Source organism: Panicum virgatum, chromosome 9K, assembly GCF_016808335.1.
Source record: "Panicum virgatum strain AP13 chromosome 9K, P.virgatum_v5, whole genome shotgun sequence".
Lineage (NCBI taxonomy): Eukaryota > Viridiplantae > Streptophyta > Magnoliopsida > Poales > Poaceae > Panicum > Panicum virgatum.
The window spans coordinates 67,319,830-67,336,399 of NC_053144.1; the positions used below are offsets into that span (position 1 = coordinate 67,319,830).

The following is a 16,570-nucleotide window of genomic DNA, read 5'->3' on the forward strand; positions in this document are numbered from 1 at the left end:
AGATCCAATTAGCTTAGTATGGCCGTGTTTAGTTCTTTACATGTAAAAATTTTATGTTGGAATCTTACTAATTTGAAGTACTAAATGAAGTCTATTTCTAAAACTTTTTGCATAGATGGGTTGTAAATCGCGAGACGAATCTAATGATGCTAATTAATCTATGATTAATCCATAATTAGCAGATGGTTATTGTAGCATCACTGTTGCAAATCATAGATTAAGTAGGCTCATTAGATTCGTCTCGCGATTTACAGCCCATCCATGCAAAAAGTTTTGTAAGTAGACTTCATTTAGTACTCCATGCATGTGTCCTAACATTCGATGTGACGTTTTTTTTGCGTTTACGGGGTTTACGGGTAAAAATCTAAACAGGGCCTATTTTTGTTGACTCCTTTTACTGAAACTCTTTCTGATGGGACACATCTTCTACATAGCTAGAGAGATGATATGATAGAACCCTTTGTCTCTCAGAGAATTATACAATAATTTTCCTATATATTTGGATTTATTGTCCTTCTACTTAAATTCACGTAACCTTCTTCAGTTAAATCCGATCCGTATGCTTGCTGCTCCTAATATGTCTACTCTTATAGCTGTTTCCAGGACAAGCTACACACACTAAACCCTGTCCGTTCTGTGAATTGGCCCACTTAACTATACTCTTAGGGTTAGTTGCCCTGTGGTAATTAATAACTCTCTAAGATGCATTAGTCTTGAGGCTATTTGGAAATAATGCTAATAACCAGATATTTTATCAGATTAAGTAAATTTGGAGAATGCCAGTTCAATTTGAACTAGTTAGCTTATTTTAAATAAACGTAGTATATACATTTAACAATGGAGGGAATACTATTTACATAATTGTAAAGCATGAGAATATCTCTTTTGGAAAATGCCAGGCTAAGACATGTTACAGCAGGACGGAGCAAACAACTCATGATTATGGAAGATAGATGTAATAAATGGGGCCATGGGATCAACATGTGTACATATAGACATATAGATCTATAGTCATATAGAGGCAGTAGGTTAAATGCATGATAATGCTACATCTATGCAACCATATACTAGTTATTGGACAATGATTATATTGTGAATAACTCGATTGAGCGTAAATAAGCGTAAACCTCTCAGCATAAAATATAATGTAATTACAAGCAGTAAGATTATAAATCAATTAATGAAGAGGACGCATGACTGCACAATTCATATGTCACCCTCCTAAACAGTCCACATTAGTGACATCCTGCAGTCCTGCATCAGCATGCTTTTGCAGAAGAGGGGCGACGGTCTGGATTTTTATCTTACCATCTAAAAATACAGAAGAAAACAATAAATGCATGTGTAGCCAAACTATATATAGTTTCATGGATTATTGGAGAATTCAATTGTATTATTTGCAAATTACATGATTTATCTGTGGATAACTTCAGTACTAGTTATTTTTAGTTTTTGTTTATCAAACCAGAAATTCGTGCAATATGGGACTTAGTTAGTCATTACTAACTCAAATACGTATAATTTACTAAAATAGAGTTTTTTTTTGCGACTATTTACTAAAATAAAGTTGAGTCTTTGCCTTCCTCCTTATTAGTATGTCCTTATATTTGTGAGGTGAGGGAGTAATATATATGTATCAAGACTACTGATAGAGGATTGACTTAGTTGAAAGCGAGAATAACCATAAATAAAGTATGTTTTCCTTTTGGTGGTTTAAATTAAATCTGAAACAGGTCAACTAAAGTGGCAAAAGTAGTTTCCAGATAATCACTAAAGTTTGTATTCCACGTACAAAGTACGTATTTTATAAATTGATACGGATCCACGTAATGAATTAATGCTATAAAAAGAAAGCAAAACATAAGAAAAGGAAGCCACTTTGCCTCCTGTAATAATTAACAACACAGGCACACATCACAGGAAACATGATACCATATCATACCAAGCGGGAGACGATTAGACGAAAGCATCAATCATTGCTGTCTTTACAGTGGAGAACTAACAACGCCTTGGCACACGAGAGCTTGCGCTCAGCTCGCAAAGTATTTGAATCATAGTGCAGTTTGGTGTAATCGGTGTCCTGTAGGCGTTGAGCACCTTGCATTGTCGCTCAGGATGTAAACAATCAAGTTATTCAGTAAAGCTCTCCCTTTATTTCCGAGAAAAAACTAACAACGCAAGCTTTTCCCATATATCAATAATATCGATCTAACATGTATGATATAATTTCTTGGAAAACGAATTCCAAAAGAATCCAAGTTATTGAATATGATTTTAGAAGGTAATATATAGAAAAACATATATATGCAGTAGTAGTGTGCCACTAGTGAATCTTTAAATGATCAAATAATGTAAACATGTATATGTAAGTTCCATTGCGGCCAATATCTTGTGAGCTTCAAGAAATCTTGTAAGAAAATTTTTGGAAGCGCAATGCAAATTGAAAATGAAATGAAAACGCCCTTCTTGCAGACATTTTCAGCTCGTTTGTTTGTTTATATCACTGGAAAGGATTTTGATGCATTGATCTGATCCTGATTTAGCAGTAGTCCTAGTTAATTATGTTCGTCTGAAGTTCAAGGACAGGGCCGGGTCAAGCCTGAAAAAATAACCAAAAAGGGATCAAGCACCGAGCTTATTCAAATTTTTTGTAGGAATTGTTGATCGGTTTGTTATGAATTCCTGAAATAAAAAAGGAACAGTTTTCTAATGAATCCTGTAAAATGAATTCGTGAGTTCCATACATGCCTTTGAGACTGAAGCCTGACAGGCCCATAATTAAGCAGCTCGAGCGGCCCGACCATGTACAAAGCAGCTAGGCCATGTCATGCCCAGTCTAGTTGCACGAACCAGTCATTGGTGTGGCAGTCCATTCCTTGCACTTGTCTTCTCTATCCTGTCAAAGAAACAGACGCTGTCTTCTTGCCATCCTTTGTGAATTGACGTCTGAAGGCTCCAATTCTACGCCTTTCTTTTCCCTGTCTGTTACGTTCTCCCCATGTATATATGCATCAAAGTTTGCATATCTCTAAACAGTGAGTACTCCATCTAAGCAATATACTATATATGAAATTGATTATACGTGATTTCATTCTGATGATGAGCTGATGTTTTCTTCCTTAACCACACAGGATCACGATCGAGCTTTCACCCTTTACACAGATATGAAGCCGGCAAGCAGTACAGTAGTAGAGCCTCGCACCAAATCAAGCTCCCCGAACTAAACAAAACAACGCCCGCTGCAAACAAAATCCAACAAGTTTTCCCCGCGGTCTCTACGCTGTGTGATGGTTGGCGCGAGCGACTCGATCATCTCGTGTAGCTGCCTTCCTCCTGCTCGCCGAAGCCGCCGCAGTACATCTCCTGGAGCGCCGCCGACCCGTCGCAGCTCGGCGCGCTGTAGCAGCCGGAGCTCTGCGTCGACAGCGACTCGGGCTCCAGCGGCCACCTCTGCAGGAGAGGGCTCCCCGCCGCCTGCGCCCCGCCGGCCGCCGCCATCGTCTGCGCCACCTGCGCCTTCGCCTGCAGCACCTGCATCTGCAAGCTCGCCACCTGCTGCTGCAGCGCGAAGATGTGGGCGACGCAGCCGTAGATGGGGTCGCGCAGCCTGGCCTGGGCCTCGTAGGTGACGGTGGCCGCCGCCTCGCTCCGGTCGGCGGGGGCGACCTGCTGCAGCAGCTTCGCCGCGTTGCTGGCGCCGAACACCTTGTGGATGGCCGCGAACTGCGCCGCCCCGTCCTCGGCGCAGAAGTGGGGCGCGAACACGCACTCCGCCGGGCACTTGCGCCGCAGGAACTTGCACGCCCCGCACGGCGACCCCGGCGCGCCGCCGCCGCTGCCCGAGGACGCCATGGCCGCCGCCGTCAACGCCTGATCGCGCGCGCGCTCCTCCTTCTACAAGCTCAGCTACAGCTCCTAAGACAACCACCGCCCAACTTGCTAGCCCGCAGCAGCCGCACGGGGCAGAGGCTAAGCTCGAGCTCGAGTTTTATAGAGGGGGATCACGACAAGGGCTGCAAGGTCGCGAGGGGACAAGGCTAGAGAGAAACCCGCACGATGTAGAGGAGAGCAAGACCTGTGGGCAGGGCACTCATTCGAGGGCGCACGAACACTTGTATGGCTGTGTTTGGTTGGAATTCCATGGATTTTTTTTTTCACCTTTAACCACTAATTTAGAGTATTAAATAAAGTCTAATTACAAAACCACATTCACAACCCTCGTGTAAATCGCGAGACGAATCTAATGAGCCCTTTGACCGCGTGACTAGAGGATGGTACTGTAGCATCAATGTAGCAAAACATCAATTAATTATCGTCATTATATTCGTCTCGAAAAGTTACACCCGTCTCTAAAAAGATTTTGCAAATAGATTCATTTAGTACTTCATGTGGGCATTCGTCTTTTGTGTAATTTTGATTTGATGGTTTACCAAACACGTCCTATATATATATATATTTCAGGGAAGAAAGGCATCATCGTCTTGCGTCTCAACCTCCCCAACACCGCTGATTCGCACAAGTTATGGTGCCATGCGTTTCACGAGAGGGCAAGGGATGGGCACGCTCGCAATTCATGCAAAACTACTCACTAAAGGTTGAACTAGCTAGCTGCTGCACAGCCGACACAGTGACACTGACATGCTGGCCTGCGTGTGCCTGAGCTTCACTCAGACTGTCGGCATCAAATAAATGAAACTGCCAAATGTCAATGCCCCAAAACTTGTCATCTAGCACACGTAGCACCGATTCACACTTTGAGAACTCACATAATTGGATCGCTCGTGCATGTGACCCTGTCGAGAACTAGGGCAAAATTTTCAACGAGATGTAATTCACTTAGTGTTAGTTTGATGGATGAGCTATAAATTAATAAAAGATTCCTGAACCGGAGAAGGTGGCGTACGTGTGGTGAGTTAGTTCGTCCGGCCAAAGTGGTTCCGGCGGCGGCGGCGGCCGTGTGCTAGCTGGCGGCGGGACGCCGGAGGAAAGGGGCGCGGCAGCTTTTGCCCGCCGAACGCCGCCAGCTTTTGTGACGAGCGGAGCTGAGCTGAGCTTGATCGGGTACGTGGTTTCCGCTGCCTTTTCCCTTTCCCTGCCTTGTGCTCCCGTGTCCGTTTGCTGCGTCTCTTGTGTCGCTGCACCTTGCGTTTGGTACACCGATGCCCTGTTTGTTGCGCAAAAATCCGGGGTCTACGCGAGAGCTTACCTGTACGTCACATCGCACGGTCGACCGGTCCGGACAGGAGCTAAGATACATAGCAACCAATTATGCATCGGCTGGAGAGAGCTTAGCTTAACGAATAATTATGAGATGGGAGTACGGATTGGTTGGCACACTGGTACTTGTGCACTTTTTAATTTGCATGCAGTGATGGTAGATATATAGAATCAACACGGCTAGCTGCAGATCTTGATGCTCAATCCATCTCTATTTTTGTTTTCAGAGTTGCAAGCAGCTTATTGATTGTACTAGCAAATATAAGTATGTCCGTGCGTTGTTACAGGCAAGCTTAGAAAACTACGGTTTTGAAGAATTTTTTTTACGAATTTTACAAGGAAAGAATACAATTTCAATACTCGAGCTAGGGCACTACACGAAAAAGATATGTTTCTGCTCAATTCCAGGTCAGCTAATAAGGGGGTGATGATGACTCATCATTAAGGACACTAGATTGTCCTTTGATTAGTCTTAACAACTGGGGTTGTTGCCATGCTTACCTCAAGTGCGCCAGCTCTGCAGACACAGCTACCACCCTCTAGCGATAAACAAAGCCCATCCAGCCGAATAGAAATAGTTGCACACGTAACCTGACCATAGTTTATCGTGCAATGATGCGCGTGTCTCCGTGCAAACCTTTTTTTTTTTTGCATCGAGCCATGATTAGGATAATGTGCGCGCCAATGCAGCTTGTCTGCTTGCTATCTGATTACTTTTTTCGTTCGTGTGTGCGTTCAAGTCCGCGCCAGTGGTGTATTCGCATTATTATTGTGCCAAGCTAACTACTGCGTACGTGTACATGTTCGCCACGACAAGAACAGGGGACGGGGGCTAGGACACATTAGCTAAACAAAAACAAGCGGGGAGGGTTGAGGAATGAATGATCTTTCATGGTGCAGGTTTGGGGACAGGGGCGAAGCTAGAGCCGAATGGAGGGATGTCCTATCCATAGATTTGCTACTTGTCCTTTTATTTATATGGTGAAAATTTGTTAATTAACACTGAACTTGTATTTTGGTGTGGGTGCCTGGGCACCCATGGAGCTGAACGTAGCTTCGCCCCTGTTTGGGGATGGAAAAGAGGACAGAAATTCAGACTCAGCATCTTCTTATATAGATACAGCAGGGTTTCAAATGCATAATATTTTTCTTAAGAATTCATAGTATTAATATATAGTTCGAGAAAAACCAAATTCATCATGAAAAAAGAAGGCATATGAGGACGAACGCAAAACTAGTAAGCTGTCCCCTAGAAAAAAAAGAAATTTCTGAACACCACGCCTATTAGCTTTGTTTTCAAATTTCAACTGATTTTGATATCTGACAAGCAGAGAGAGAACCGCACGGTGCACAGTCCGTCACCCGGCCTCTCTATGCAACTGGGCTATGCTGCATAGAGAGGCCGCGCACATTACCAGTCAGCCCAGTTGAAAATCGCTATGCTGAGCACACACTCCAGCAACAAAAAAAATGACTTAAATTTATGAGGCATTGCACTGATCTCTTGCAAATTATATTTTAAATTTTTCCTAATATATTCATGGTGAAATATTTCTTGTCTGGCCAATGTAAAATATGCAACCAGGGCTCCAAGCACCTCGAGAGCATCTTGTGTCAATCCAACTTCCAAGCAATACTGTGCCTGCAACACTGCAGGTCTGCAGCTCTTTCCTGATCATATGATATACATCCAGATCGTTGTTCACTTGTTCTTATTATTCCTGTACTAAACGCATTAATTACTGATCTTTTTCATACAAAGCTCAGGCTTTGTTGTCCTAACTGGGCAGCAGCATGAAGTACACGTGCGTGCTATTTTTTTTTTCGGGCGAAGCAACGGTATTGGCGAAATGCTCATCTGAACATTGAGCTACTTATTAGCCTTGTAGGGAAGAACGAGCTCAGTGCGTGCATGCTATTCAACTGCATAGGCTATCAAACTCGCTGATTACGGCGCTCTGTTTGTGTTCTACAATGTGGAAGGTTGGATTGACAGTTCTTTATTTTTTAGTATTTTCTGATCAGCACAGGTACAACAAGGAGTACTCGTTTTCCCTCCTGTAACACTTTTGATTCTGTTTGTGTTCTACAACGTGAAAGGTTGTATTGACAGACGAATTTGAGGAACAAAGGACTGTTCGAACAATGTGTGGGCATATGGACCACGCCCATGGCATTTGCACTCTGCCATCGTGCTGTTCATATGCCTGGCTAGCTGGCTGTTCGCATGAACGTGGCGAACTAGCGCAACAAGCCTAGGACACGCGTGCAAAGATTGACCGGAAACGGGGAAGAAATCTCGATCCTCAAAAGTTTGGTCATGGTTTTTTTTTTGAGGGGGGGAAAGGTTTGGTCATGGTGCCCTCCGCCTAATCTAAGCTTTGTCCAATCAGGGCACAGCGCGTTTGGTTGGGCCCGGCTAACTGAGCTTTCAAGCCCGGCTCGACCAAGGCATGGGCCGGAGTAGTTGGGTCCAGGGATGAGGGATTTTTTTTTTGAGGGACAGGGATGAGGGATCGGGACAGGAAGAAAACCCACAAAAACCCTTCGCCCGCGGTCGCTGCGGCCTGCGGCGCGTCGCTAGAGCACGAAGAGAGAGAGAGAGAGCGGCGAAGGGTTACCCGGAGATGGAGTTCGTGGACGCCCTCACCGGCTTCCGCGTCGACGGGCGCCGCCCCAACGAGGTGACGCCTACTTGCCCTTTCCCACCGCCCCACCTTGCGTAAGCCAATCTCACTCGGTGCTGCTGTTGGACTTCGCGCAGATGCGGAAGCTCAAGGGCGAGGTCGGCGTTGTCGCGCGGGCCGACGGGTGAGTAAAGAAAGCTACGACGCGCTCTCGATTAGGGTTACGGTGGTGCTATTTGCCTTCGAAGGGATTCTGCTTTAGACGTGTGCTGCTCTCTTTTGATCTGATTTTGCTGGTGTTTTCGGTCGGGCAGGTCCGCGCTGTTCGAGATGGGCAATACTAGGGTCATCGCCGCCGTCTACGGCCCTCGAGAGGTGATTCCCGTATACCCCCTACTCTGGTTAGTGAGGTGCTGTGTACATGTGTGATAGATAGGTCATGCGCACGGCGTGTTTGAGGAAATGCTCCTTAGTGGGGATTTTCATTTTCTGGGATACTTGTGGACTCTCCAAATCAACAATAATCTTCAGGAGTCTTTTTGAATAAAAGTGGTAATTATATGGGAAAACTGGTTTGTTGCTTACTTTTCCTACTATATGTTTGAAAACCAATATGATCCATAATGGCCTAGGGGCAGTAGAACATGCAATGTTCACCCACAGTGATATACCCCCTCCGCTCCAAATTATAGGTCATTTGACATTTTTTACCCAAGTTTGTCCACTCATCTTATTCAAAAATGTGTGCAAAATATCACTTCTTTTGTTGTGGTTTGCTTTATCAATACAAGTTCTTCGAGAATGACTTAATTTTGACTGTTTGCACAAATTTTTTGAATAAGACGAGTGGTCAAACTTGGGGTCAGAAAAGTCAAACGACCTATAATTGGGAACGGAGAGTATATTGCAGAGCTTGTAACCATGGGAATTGTAAATCTGAATCACTTGTGTTCCTTCCTGTTAGAAGACTACACACAACACACTACACCAGGGAACCCCCAATGTTACGCTACCAGGAAGAGCTGTTCAGTTTTCAGTGAGATCGAATACTATCTAATTAAGATTTCATGCTCTTGGTTTGCTCATGCAGGTCCAGAACAAAGGTCAACAAGTGAACAGCAAAGAGGCTTTGGTAAAGTTTCACCGCTACAAGTGCATTCCTTAGTATACCTATTCCTTAGTTAGAGCCTTAGTTCTCCTTTATGATGTGTTCCTGAGCAAGTTCCATATGCAGGTTCGTTGTGAGTATAGGATGGCAGAATTTAGTACAGGAGATCGGAGGAGAAAGCCGAAAGGTGACAGGTGTGTTCCAACTTGAACACTAAAATTTGATTAAAAAGAACAGTCCTGTCCTTGAGGTCGCAATAATAGGATTGTCGGTACCCCAGGACTGGGGTACCCCCTCTTGCTGTGTCTAGGCAAGGATCTTGTAGTTATCCTTAACTACATCCAAACAGCCGGACCCCTGCGGTCCGGAATCCTGTTCTCCCAGCAACGCTCTGGACCGTTCCACAGTTGGGAAAGGTCCGGAGACACCACGTGTCCCGGAAGAGGCAGGAACTCGTGTGCAAGCAGCCGAGGCTCCGGACCTCCCATGGAGACCGGACCCCCGCGGGGTCCCGGACCGTCATGGGGTCCCGGACCCCCTGTATAATAACCGGACCCCTCGCTAAGGGAAGAGATCGACGCCCCGCGTCGGGGTGGTCCGGGGCCGCCACGTGTCTGCAAGACATGGCCGTTTGGGTTTCCATACCAACGTTCACCCACCATTGCATTTATTGCGGTAGGTGAACGTCTGCATTGATATAGCAGAAGCTGAGGCGTTTTATTGACCAGGGGATACTATTGATCGCGTATTACCGAGGCAGTGGAGCCGCTGGCGCCGCCCATACTGCGCCTGCCAGTCTGCCGTAACAGATGGATACGACGGCTCAGCTTCGCCCATTATGACGCTGCATAATAGCCTCAGTAGGCCTCGCCGCAAGCTACGCTACTCCAACGGGCGCCTAGCTGACAGGACAAGAAAAGACCCCCCTGAGTCAGAAGAGCATCAGTGTGCATATCGGAGGAAAGATTCGCTACCACTGTAGCCACAGTCACGTTGGGCCCACCTGTCGGGGCACCAACGTCCTATGTATCCGCTCCCCCTTGATCTATAAAAGGGGGGGCGCCGCTAGAGAACCTCAGGCTGAGCAAGAGCCAAGGCCAGCAGAGGATAGGTTCATACACACAACCAAGAACAATACATCTCACAGTGGACGTAGGGTATTACGCTCCGGCGGCCCGAACCACTCTAAATCGTGTGTTCTTGAGCCCTTATCCCAGCGTAGATTCAGCCTCATCGCCTAGTTCTTCCCCGAGTACTCCCTCACTGGGGAATAGGCGGGTGCATTCCGCCACCCGGCTGTGGGTACCCCTAGAATCCCCACGACATTTTGGCGCCGTCCGTGGGGAAGATAGGCGTTGGCTGGATTTTCGGGCTTCTGGGCCGTGTTCATCCTCTGCAACGACGAGCAAGAAGATGAAGCAAGGCAGCGCCACACTCACTTCACATGCCATGGCACCGGCGCTCCAACGCCCTCGGTGCGGCGGCGCACGGCAGCAACGCCTGCTATGCGTCGCCACTGCGACACCTCAGAGCCGGCGTGGCAGCGCACAGCGGAGGCGCCGCTGCGCGCTGCCGCCCCTACGTCGACTCAAGGTTTTCTCTCAAGCAACGGCCACGCCTCCTCTGCGGTGGCATGGCGTCGGCTCAAGGCTTTCTCTCAACATGGAGCCTGGAGCCGACGGCCATCCCGGAGGAAGTTGACCGTGTCGTCCTGCCGTCTCCAGCGCCGGAGATCCACCTCAGCGTTGCTCGGCGCTGCTGCAGACAGGACCCCGCCTCCTCGTGCGGGGGCCCCTGGCGCTAGCACCAAGGACAAGCCGGCGATCGACCGCACTTCTCCACGCGTCGCGCCGGTCCATCTGCTGCGCAAGCGCTCTGGTTTCCATCGGCAACGGCGACGCCAGGGGGAGGGGGCCTCTTCCATTCAAAGCCAAAGAATTTGTCTCATGCCATGTAAGCATGCGACAGCTCTTAGGCAAGAAGGGGTCCCCCGAGCTCCCGAAGTGATGCTGGATGATGCGGTTCAGGCACGTCCAGGGCGCCTTCACCTCCGAAGAACACGCTGTATAGCATGCAGCCGTAGGTTACTTCTAAGAAAAGACTAAGAGAATTCCTCCTTTGTAATAAGCGTGGCGTCTACGTGTGTGTCCAGAGCGGTCAAGGTCCGACCTTGTAAACCCGACCTCTGGCCCTATCACACAAACAGGCAAAAGCGGTCCGGAGCGGTGGAGGTCCGACCTCGTAATCCCGACCTCCGATGTATACCGTGACAACCACAATAATAGAGGAGACTTTCTTTCTCAGTTTTACCTAGGCTCACCCTGATTATATCTATTCGCCTTGGTTTAACTATTCTTTCCTCTTGACCGGAGTTTTCCTTATTGCTAACAATCCAAGTTAAGTTGCTGGCTTATGGTCAGGTGAAGACACCCCTTCTAGCTGGAAGGCGGTCCGGACCCCTAGGGACCTGCTCTGGGGAAGTGGTATTTGTATCCTGGGGTAGAGAAGCTCCGCGTGGCTTAGCCTGGTAATATACCCTAAAGTTTACGTACTTCACTACCCTGTTACAAGTACCCTAGTATCCAAGACTGCTGTCTTTAGAGGTCCCGGGCTCTCTTCTAGTATAAGGCTTGGTTTCTTTGCACCTTACTATGAGGTCCGGTAACATGCTTCATCGGATTGTCAGCAAACGGTCGCTCCAAGTCCACTCCGGTGGCCCGCTCCGGCGGAGACCGCTCGCCACAGTCGCTCCAAGTCCACTCCGGTGGCCCGCTCCGGCGGAGACCGCTCGCCACGGTCGCTCCAAGTCCACTCCGGTGGCCCGCTCCGGCGGAGACCGCTCGCCACGGTCGCTCCAAGTCCACTCCGGTGGCCCGCTCCGGCGGAGACCGCTCGCCACGGTCGCTCCAAGTCCACTCCGGTGGCCCGCTCCGGCGGAGACCGCTCGCCACGGTCGCTCCAAGTCCACTCCGGTGGCCCGCTCCGGCGGAGACCGCTCGCCACGGTCGCTCCAAGTCCACTCCGGTGGCCCGCTCCGGCGGAGACCGCTCGCCACGGTCGCTCCAAGTCCACTCCGATGGCCCGCTCCGGCGGAGACCGCTCGCCACGGTCGCTCCAAGTCCACTCCGGTGGCCCGCTCCGGCGGAGACCGCTCGCCACGGTCGACAAAAGCCAGGTCCGGGAAGCAGTGCTTGCTCCCTGGGCGATCCGAAGTCTGTATAGCCGCTTAGCTTGGTTCCGTACCCTAAGCCTACACCTTCGTCGCCCCATGGAGAGCACTCTAGTACCTAAACCTAGCAACAGGCGTACCGGCCTCAGAGGTCCGGGATGCCCGCACTCTCCATGAGCACACCAACGCAATCAACTTGCGTAGGAGCTCATCACGATGGTGGCCCCACCTGCGGGTTCGTACCTCACCCGAGGTGGGCCCGGGGGCCACTGTCGGTACCCCAGGACTGGGGTACCCCCTCTTGCTGTGTCTAGGCAAGGATCTTGTAGTTATCCTTAACTACATCCAAACAGCCGGACCCCTGCGGTCCGGAATCCTGTTCTCCCAGCAACGCTCTGGACCGTTCCACAGTTGGGAAAGGTCCGGAGACACCACGTGTCCCGGAAGAGGCAGGAACTCGTGTGCAAGCAGCCGAGGCTCCGGACCTCCCACGGAGACTGGACCCCCGCGGGGTCCCGGACCGTCATGGGGTCCCGGACCCCCTGTATAATAACCGGACCCCTCGCTAAGGGAAGAGATCGACGCCCCGCGTCGGGGTGGTCCGGGGCCGCCACGTGTCTGCAAGACATGGCCGTTTGGGTTTCCATACCAACGTTCACCCACCATTGCATTTATTGCGGTAGGTGAACGTCTGCATTGATATAGCAGAAGCTGAGGCGTTTTATTGACCAGGGGATACTATTGATCGCGTATTACCGAGGCAGTGGAGCCGCTGGCGCCGCCCATACTGCGCCTGCCAGTCTGCCGTAACAGATGGATACGACGGCTCAGCTTCGCCCATTATGACGCTGCATAATAGCCTCAGTAGGCCTCGCCGCAAGCTACGCTACTCCAACGGGCGCCTAGCTGACAGGACAAGAAAAGACCCCCCTGAGTCAGAAGAGCATCAGTGTGCATATCGGAGGAAAGATTCGCTACCACTGTAGCCACAGTCACGTTGGGCCCACCTGTCGGGGCACCAACGTCCTATGTATCCGCTCCCCCTTGATCTATAAAAGGGGGGGCGCCGCTAGAGAACCTCAGGCTGAGCAAGAGCCAAGGCCAGCAGAGGATAGGTTCATACACACAACCAAGAACAATACATCTCACAGTGGACGTAGGGTATTACGCTCCGGCGGCCCGAACCACTCTAAATCGTGTGTTCTTGAGCCCTTATCCCAGCGTAGATTCAGCCTCATCGCCTAGTTCTTCCCCGAGTACTCCCTCACTGGGGAATAGGCGGGTGCATTCCGCCACCCGGCTGTGGGTACCCCTAGAATCCCCACGACAAGGATCATTTATTGTTCCCTGCATCTTGTGTTCTTCACATGTCTCTGTACTGTTTCTGTCTTCTAATTTGAGGGTAGTATTTTTAATATACGATCGACATTCCCAGTAAAGGATCCTCAATCAAAGTATGGATATCAGATCAAGACCACTGTGCTTCTAACTGCTGTGGACACCATTGTGGGTGGCGCATACCAATGTTGCAAGAAGCATGGCGTGGCTAGCCAGGTGCCCACAACTGCAGCAGAGGATTAGTGATGTGATTAGTTAGTCAGTTTGCTTTGTTTCTTCAGAGGAAAATGAGCTTGTTTGTTAGATCAGTTTATTAGGCATCGAGGGCATCGAGCTCTATATCAAGGGCATCTTTTATTGAGTTTGGCAAGCAAAGAATTATCCATAATTAATCTAAACCAGCTGTTCAGAGCCTCGTTGAGAGGGTGATCTTGCCTCCATCTCTTTGCCTAATTCCCCATTCCCTGCCATATGCCCATATCAGTAACACAAGTCATAATTAAGATAAGATATTTCAGTAGTAGCATCTGTTCTAACATAAGTAAATAGTACTGCAGTAGACTTCAGTTTTTTTAGAACAGCAGTATACTTTAGTGAATCGTGCTTCTAAGCTGAACACGCAGTGTGCAAAATGAATTTAAGTTGCATGAGTCTACATGGTGTCCAATTTCCCATATATAACTATAGTAGTGAGCTAAAGCTACAATCATCTGGCAGGCGATCAACAGAAATTTCTCTTGTTATTCGACAGACAATGGAGGCAAGCATATTAACAGAGTTAATGCCACGTTCACAGGTCAGTTTGGTTTAGTCCACATCCTTTTAAAAAACTTCAGTTTTAAATGATATCAGTGCCAACCTCCAATGCTTATGATAGTTGTTTCATTGTTTGCAGATTGATATATTTGTCCAAGTTCTTCAAGCTGATGGTGGTAAGCGTGCTACCTTCCTACTTTCAGATTGTTGAAATTATCTTCAGGCTGTTTATTCCTCCCAAACCCCTTCTATTATTTTCTCTGGAATGAACTTTGTTGTTCTGTCCTAAGATGAAGCCAAGAAAGGCTATTTATTTTCCATAGACTGTAAATCTAGATTTATGTTCTGCATGATGAGGCATGCGGGAGAACATATCAATTCTGATGTGTACCTCTGTTAGCTATATTACTCAGGCATGCTATAGCATATTATTCTTTACTGCTATATTACTCAGTCATGCTATTGCATTTTATTCTTTTACTTGCTTGAAATGATTTAATCATATTTTGTGCTTAAAAATGATTGTCGTCTGGAGCATGACCATGTGTATAACAGGAACAAGGTCAGCATGCATCAATGCTGCAACACTAGCTCTTGCAGATGCTGGGATTCCAATGCGAGACATTGTCACGTCTTGCAGTGCTGGGTATCTGTGTTCCACTCCTTTGCTTGGTAGGACGCCTAACTAATTTTTCATATCCAAGATAAGCTAAGAACCGTATGGTACAAACAAAACTCAAATAATTCTAGTGTGCTATGTCAGATCTGAATTACGTAGAAGACAGTGCTGGGGGTCCAGATGTCACAGTTGGTATTCTTGCAAAGATGGACAAAGTGACTCTTCTTCAGGTAAAAAGATCAAGATTTCTTATTATTCAAAATTCCTCAATAGCTCAAGCCTGTCTCTACATGCAACAATGGTTACACATTTCAACTTTCTTTTGTACAATCCTTTTTTTGTATTGCGATTGTTTGCTGCATAGTGTTATTTTCAGCAAAAGGAAGCAGCTCAAAGTTTTTTTTTTCAGATGGATGCAAAATTACCGATGGACACATTTGAAAACGTAATGGGACTTGCCATAGAAGGGTGCAAAGCAATTGCAACACACATCCGAGAGGTACACATCTTTTTGTTGCTCTTCTGTTACTCTCGACTGCAGTTGATTTAGGTTTCCCTTTTAGGCTTTTACATTTAACTTATCACCTGTCATTGACACATTGGAACTTCTCAATGGCCCTTGAGTGCCCCATTGTGATATACATGTTGATTTGTGGCCATCACGCCATTATTCTGAAACAGGTGCTATTGGAGAACACAAAGCGGCTGGAGTGTCAACGTGGTTAATTTTAAAAGTTAAGAGGTGAATCCCATCTACCTAGCTTGTGTAACATTTGAAGTCCGGGCTGATCTGTCTAACAGAAACACTGACATTTATCTGTTTACTCGGCAGACTAGGAAGATTAATAGCCTGAACATGTTGAAGATTGCTACCCATAAATGGACATCTCACATTGTGTAAAAGGCTTTGCTAGTTGAGGATGAATGGCTTCGGTGCTGTGCAGTTGACATGAAATTCCTGAGCTTGACTCCATCCGATGATAACGGATTTCCAGGCCAGGCTGCAGCTTTCCTGAGATGGACTCACTTGTAGAAACTTGATTGACTCTTTCCTTGAAAACATACAGGAACTTCTTCATTTTCACCAGTTGTACCATCATCGGTACCAATTGAAATAGGTGCATTTTTTGCGCCCTGGTAAGAGCTCGTACTGAATGCATCAGGCAGGTCACTAGCTGTCTAATTCTTCTGAACGCTTATCTCCCCAGAAAGTTGCGGCTACTTCTGAAAGCTTATTTCCACTGTTTTCTGACACCCTCCCATCCTGATACCTGGATAGTTTTGCCTGAGCCCTGAACGCTCACTGGTTCAACGGCTGTGCCCAGAAGTTCATAAACCATGGTGCAACAGGGCTGTGCGTCTGATAACTACTGTGTTCTTGGTTCTCAGCGTTTATTTGGTAATACTTCCCGAAAAGGAGCATCGTGTTTTTGTGAACTACCTTTGTTATTGTCACTGCTCAATTGACGTTCTGCTTTTAGTTCAAGAGGAGCATCTCTAGCCTAAGCCTTCCCAGATGACCCGCCCAAAGAGGCCCAAACTAAGCTGAAAATCGTCCCGCCCAAAGAGGCCCAAACTAAGCTGAAAATCGTCCGTTTCCAATTCTGATAATTGTGATGACGTGTAGTTACGGTTCACACATTGATGGCATAGACCACACCATTGTACAATTCCTCCCATTCAAACAATCATCCCAGCAATAAGCGCCTTAGGCAAGAGATTGTCAGTAAAGATCA

At 47.6% G+C, this 16,570-nt stretch overlaps 2 protein-coding genes across 3 annotated transcripts; one reads left to right on the forward strand and one right to left on the reverse strand.

Moving 5' to 3' along the window:
• Positions 1–3,056: 3,056 nt before the first annotated feature.
• Positions 3,057–4,067, reverse strand: LOC120648902 (LOB domain-containing protein 16-like). The gene has a single exon (XM_039925534.1). It carries the CDS (start codon positions 3,850–3,852, stop codon positions 3,310–3,312), a length of 543 nt encoding a protein of 180 aa, XP_039781468.1. The 5' UTR covers positions 3,853–4,067; the 3' UTR covers positions 3,057–3,309.
• A 3,678-nt stretch (positions 4,068–7,745) lies between these two features.
• Positions 7,746–16,027, forward strand: LOC120647297 (exosome complex component RRP41 homolog). Of its 2 annotated transcripts, none has more exons than XM_039924027.1 (12): positions 7,746–7,901; positions 7,982–8,028; positions 8,159–8,219; positions 8,935–8,976; positions 9,079–9,146; positions 14,177–14,255; positions 14,355–14,391; positions 14,771–14,887; positions 14,979–15,064; positions 15,244–15,333; positions 15,516–15,576; positions 15,667–16,027. In XM_039924027.1, the coding sequence occupies exons 1-11, from the start codon at positions 7,845–7,847 to the stop codon at positions 15,558–15,560; spliced, it is 729 nt and encodes a 242-aa protein (XP_039779961.1). In that variant the 5' UTR covers positions 7,746–7,844; the 3' UTR covers positions 15,561–15,576; positions 15,667–16,027. The 2 variants fall into 2 exon arrangements, 1 of the variants encoding a protein (XP_039779961.1); XR_005664737.1 differs by having other exon boundaries at positions 7,752–7,901; positions 14,966–15,064.
• Positions 16,028–16,570: the final 543 nt, after the last annotated feature.

Excerpts from the sequence above, each read along its gene's own strand:
- LOC120648902 (XM_039925534.1), bottom strand. The coding sequence starts at position 3,852 with ATGGCGTCCTCGGGCAGCGGCGGCGGCGCGCCGGGGTCGCCGTGCGGG.
- LOC120647297 (XM_039924027.1), top strand. The coding sequence starts at position 7,845 with ATGGAGTTCGTGGACGCCCTCACCGGCTTCCGCGTCGACGGGCGCCGC. Across the intron at positions 8,977-9,078 it reads TGAACAGCAAAGAGGCTTTG|GTTCGTTGTGAGTATAGGAT; the intron begins GTAAAGTTTCAC and ends TTCCATATGCAG. Across the intron at positions 9,147-14,176 it reads AGAAAGCCGAAAGGTGACAG|GCGATCAACAGAAATTTCTC; the intron begins GTGTGTTCCAAC and ends ATCATCTGGCAG.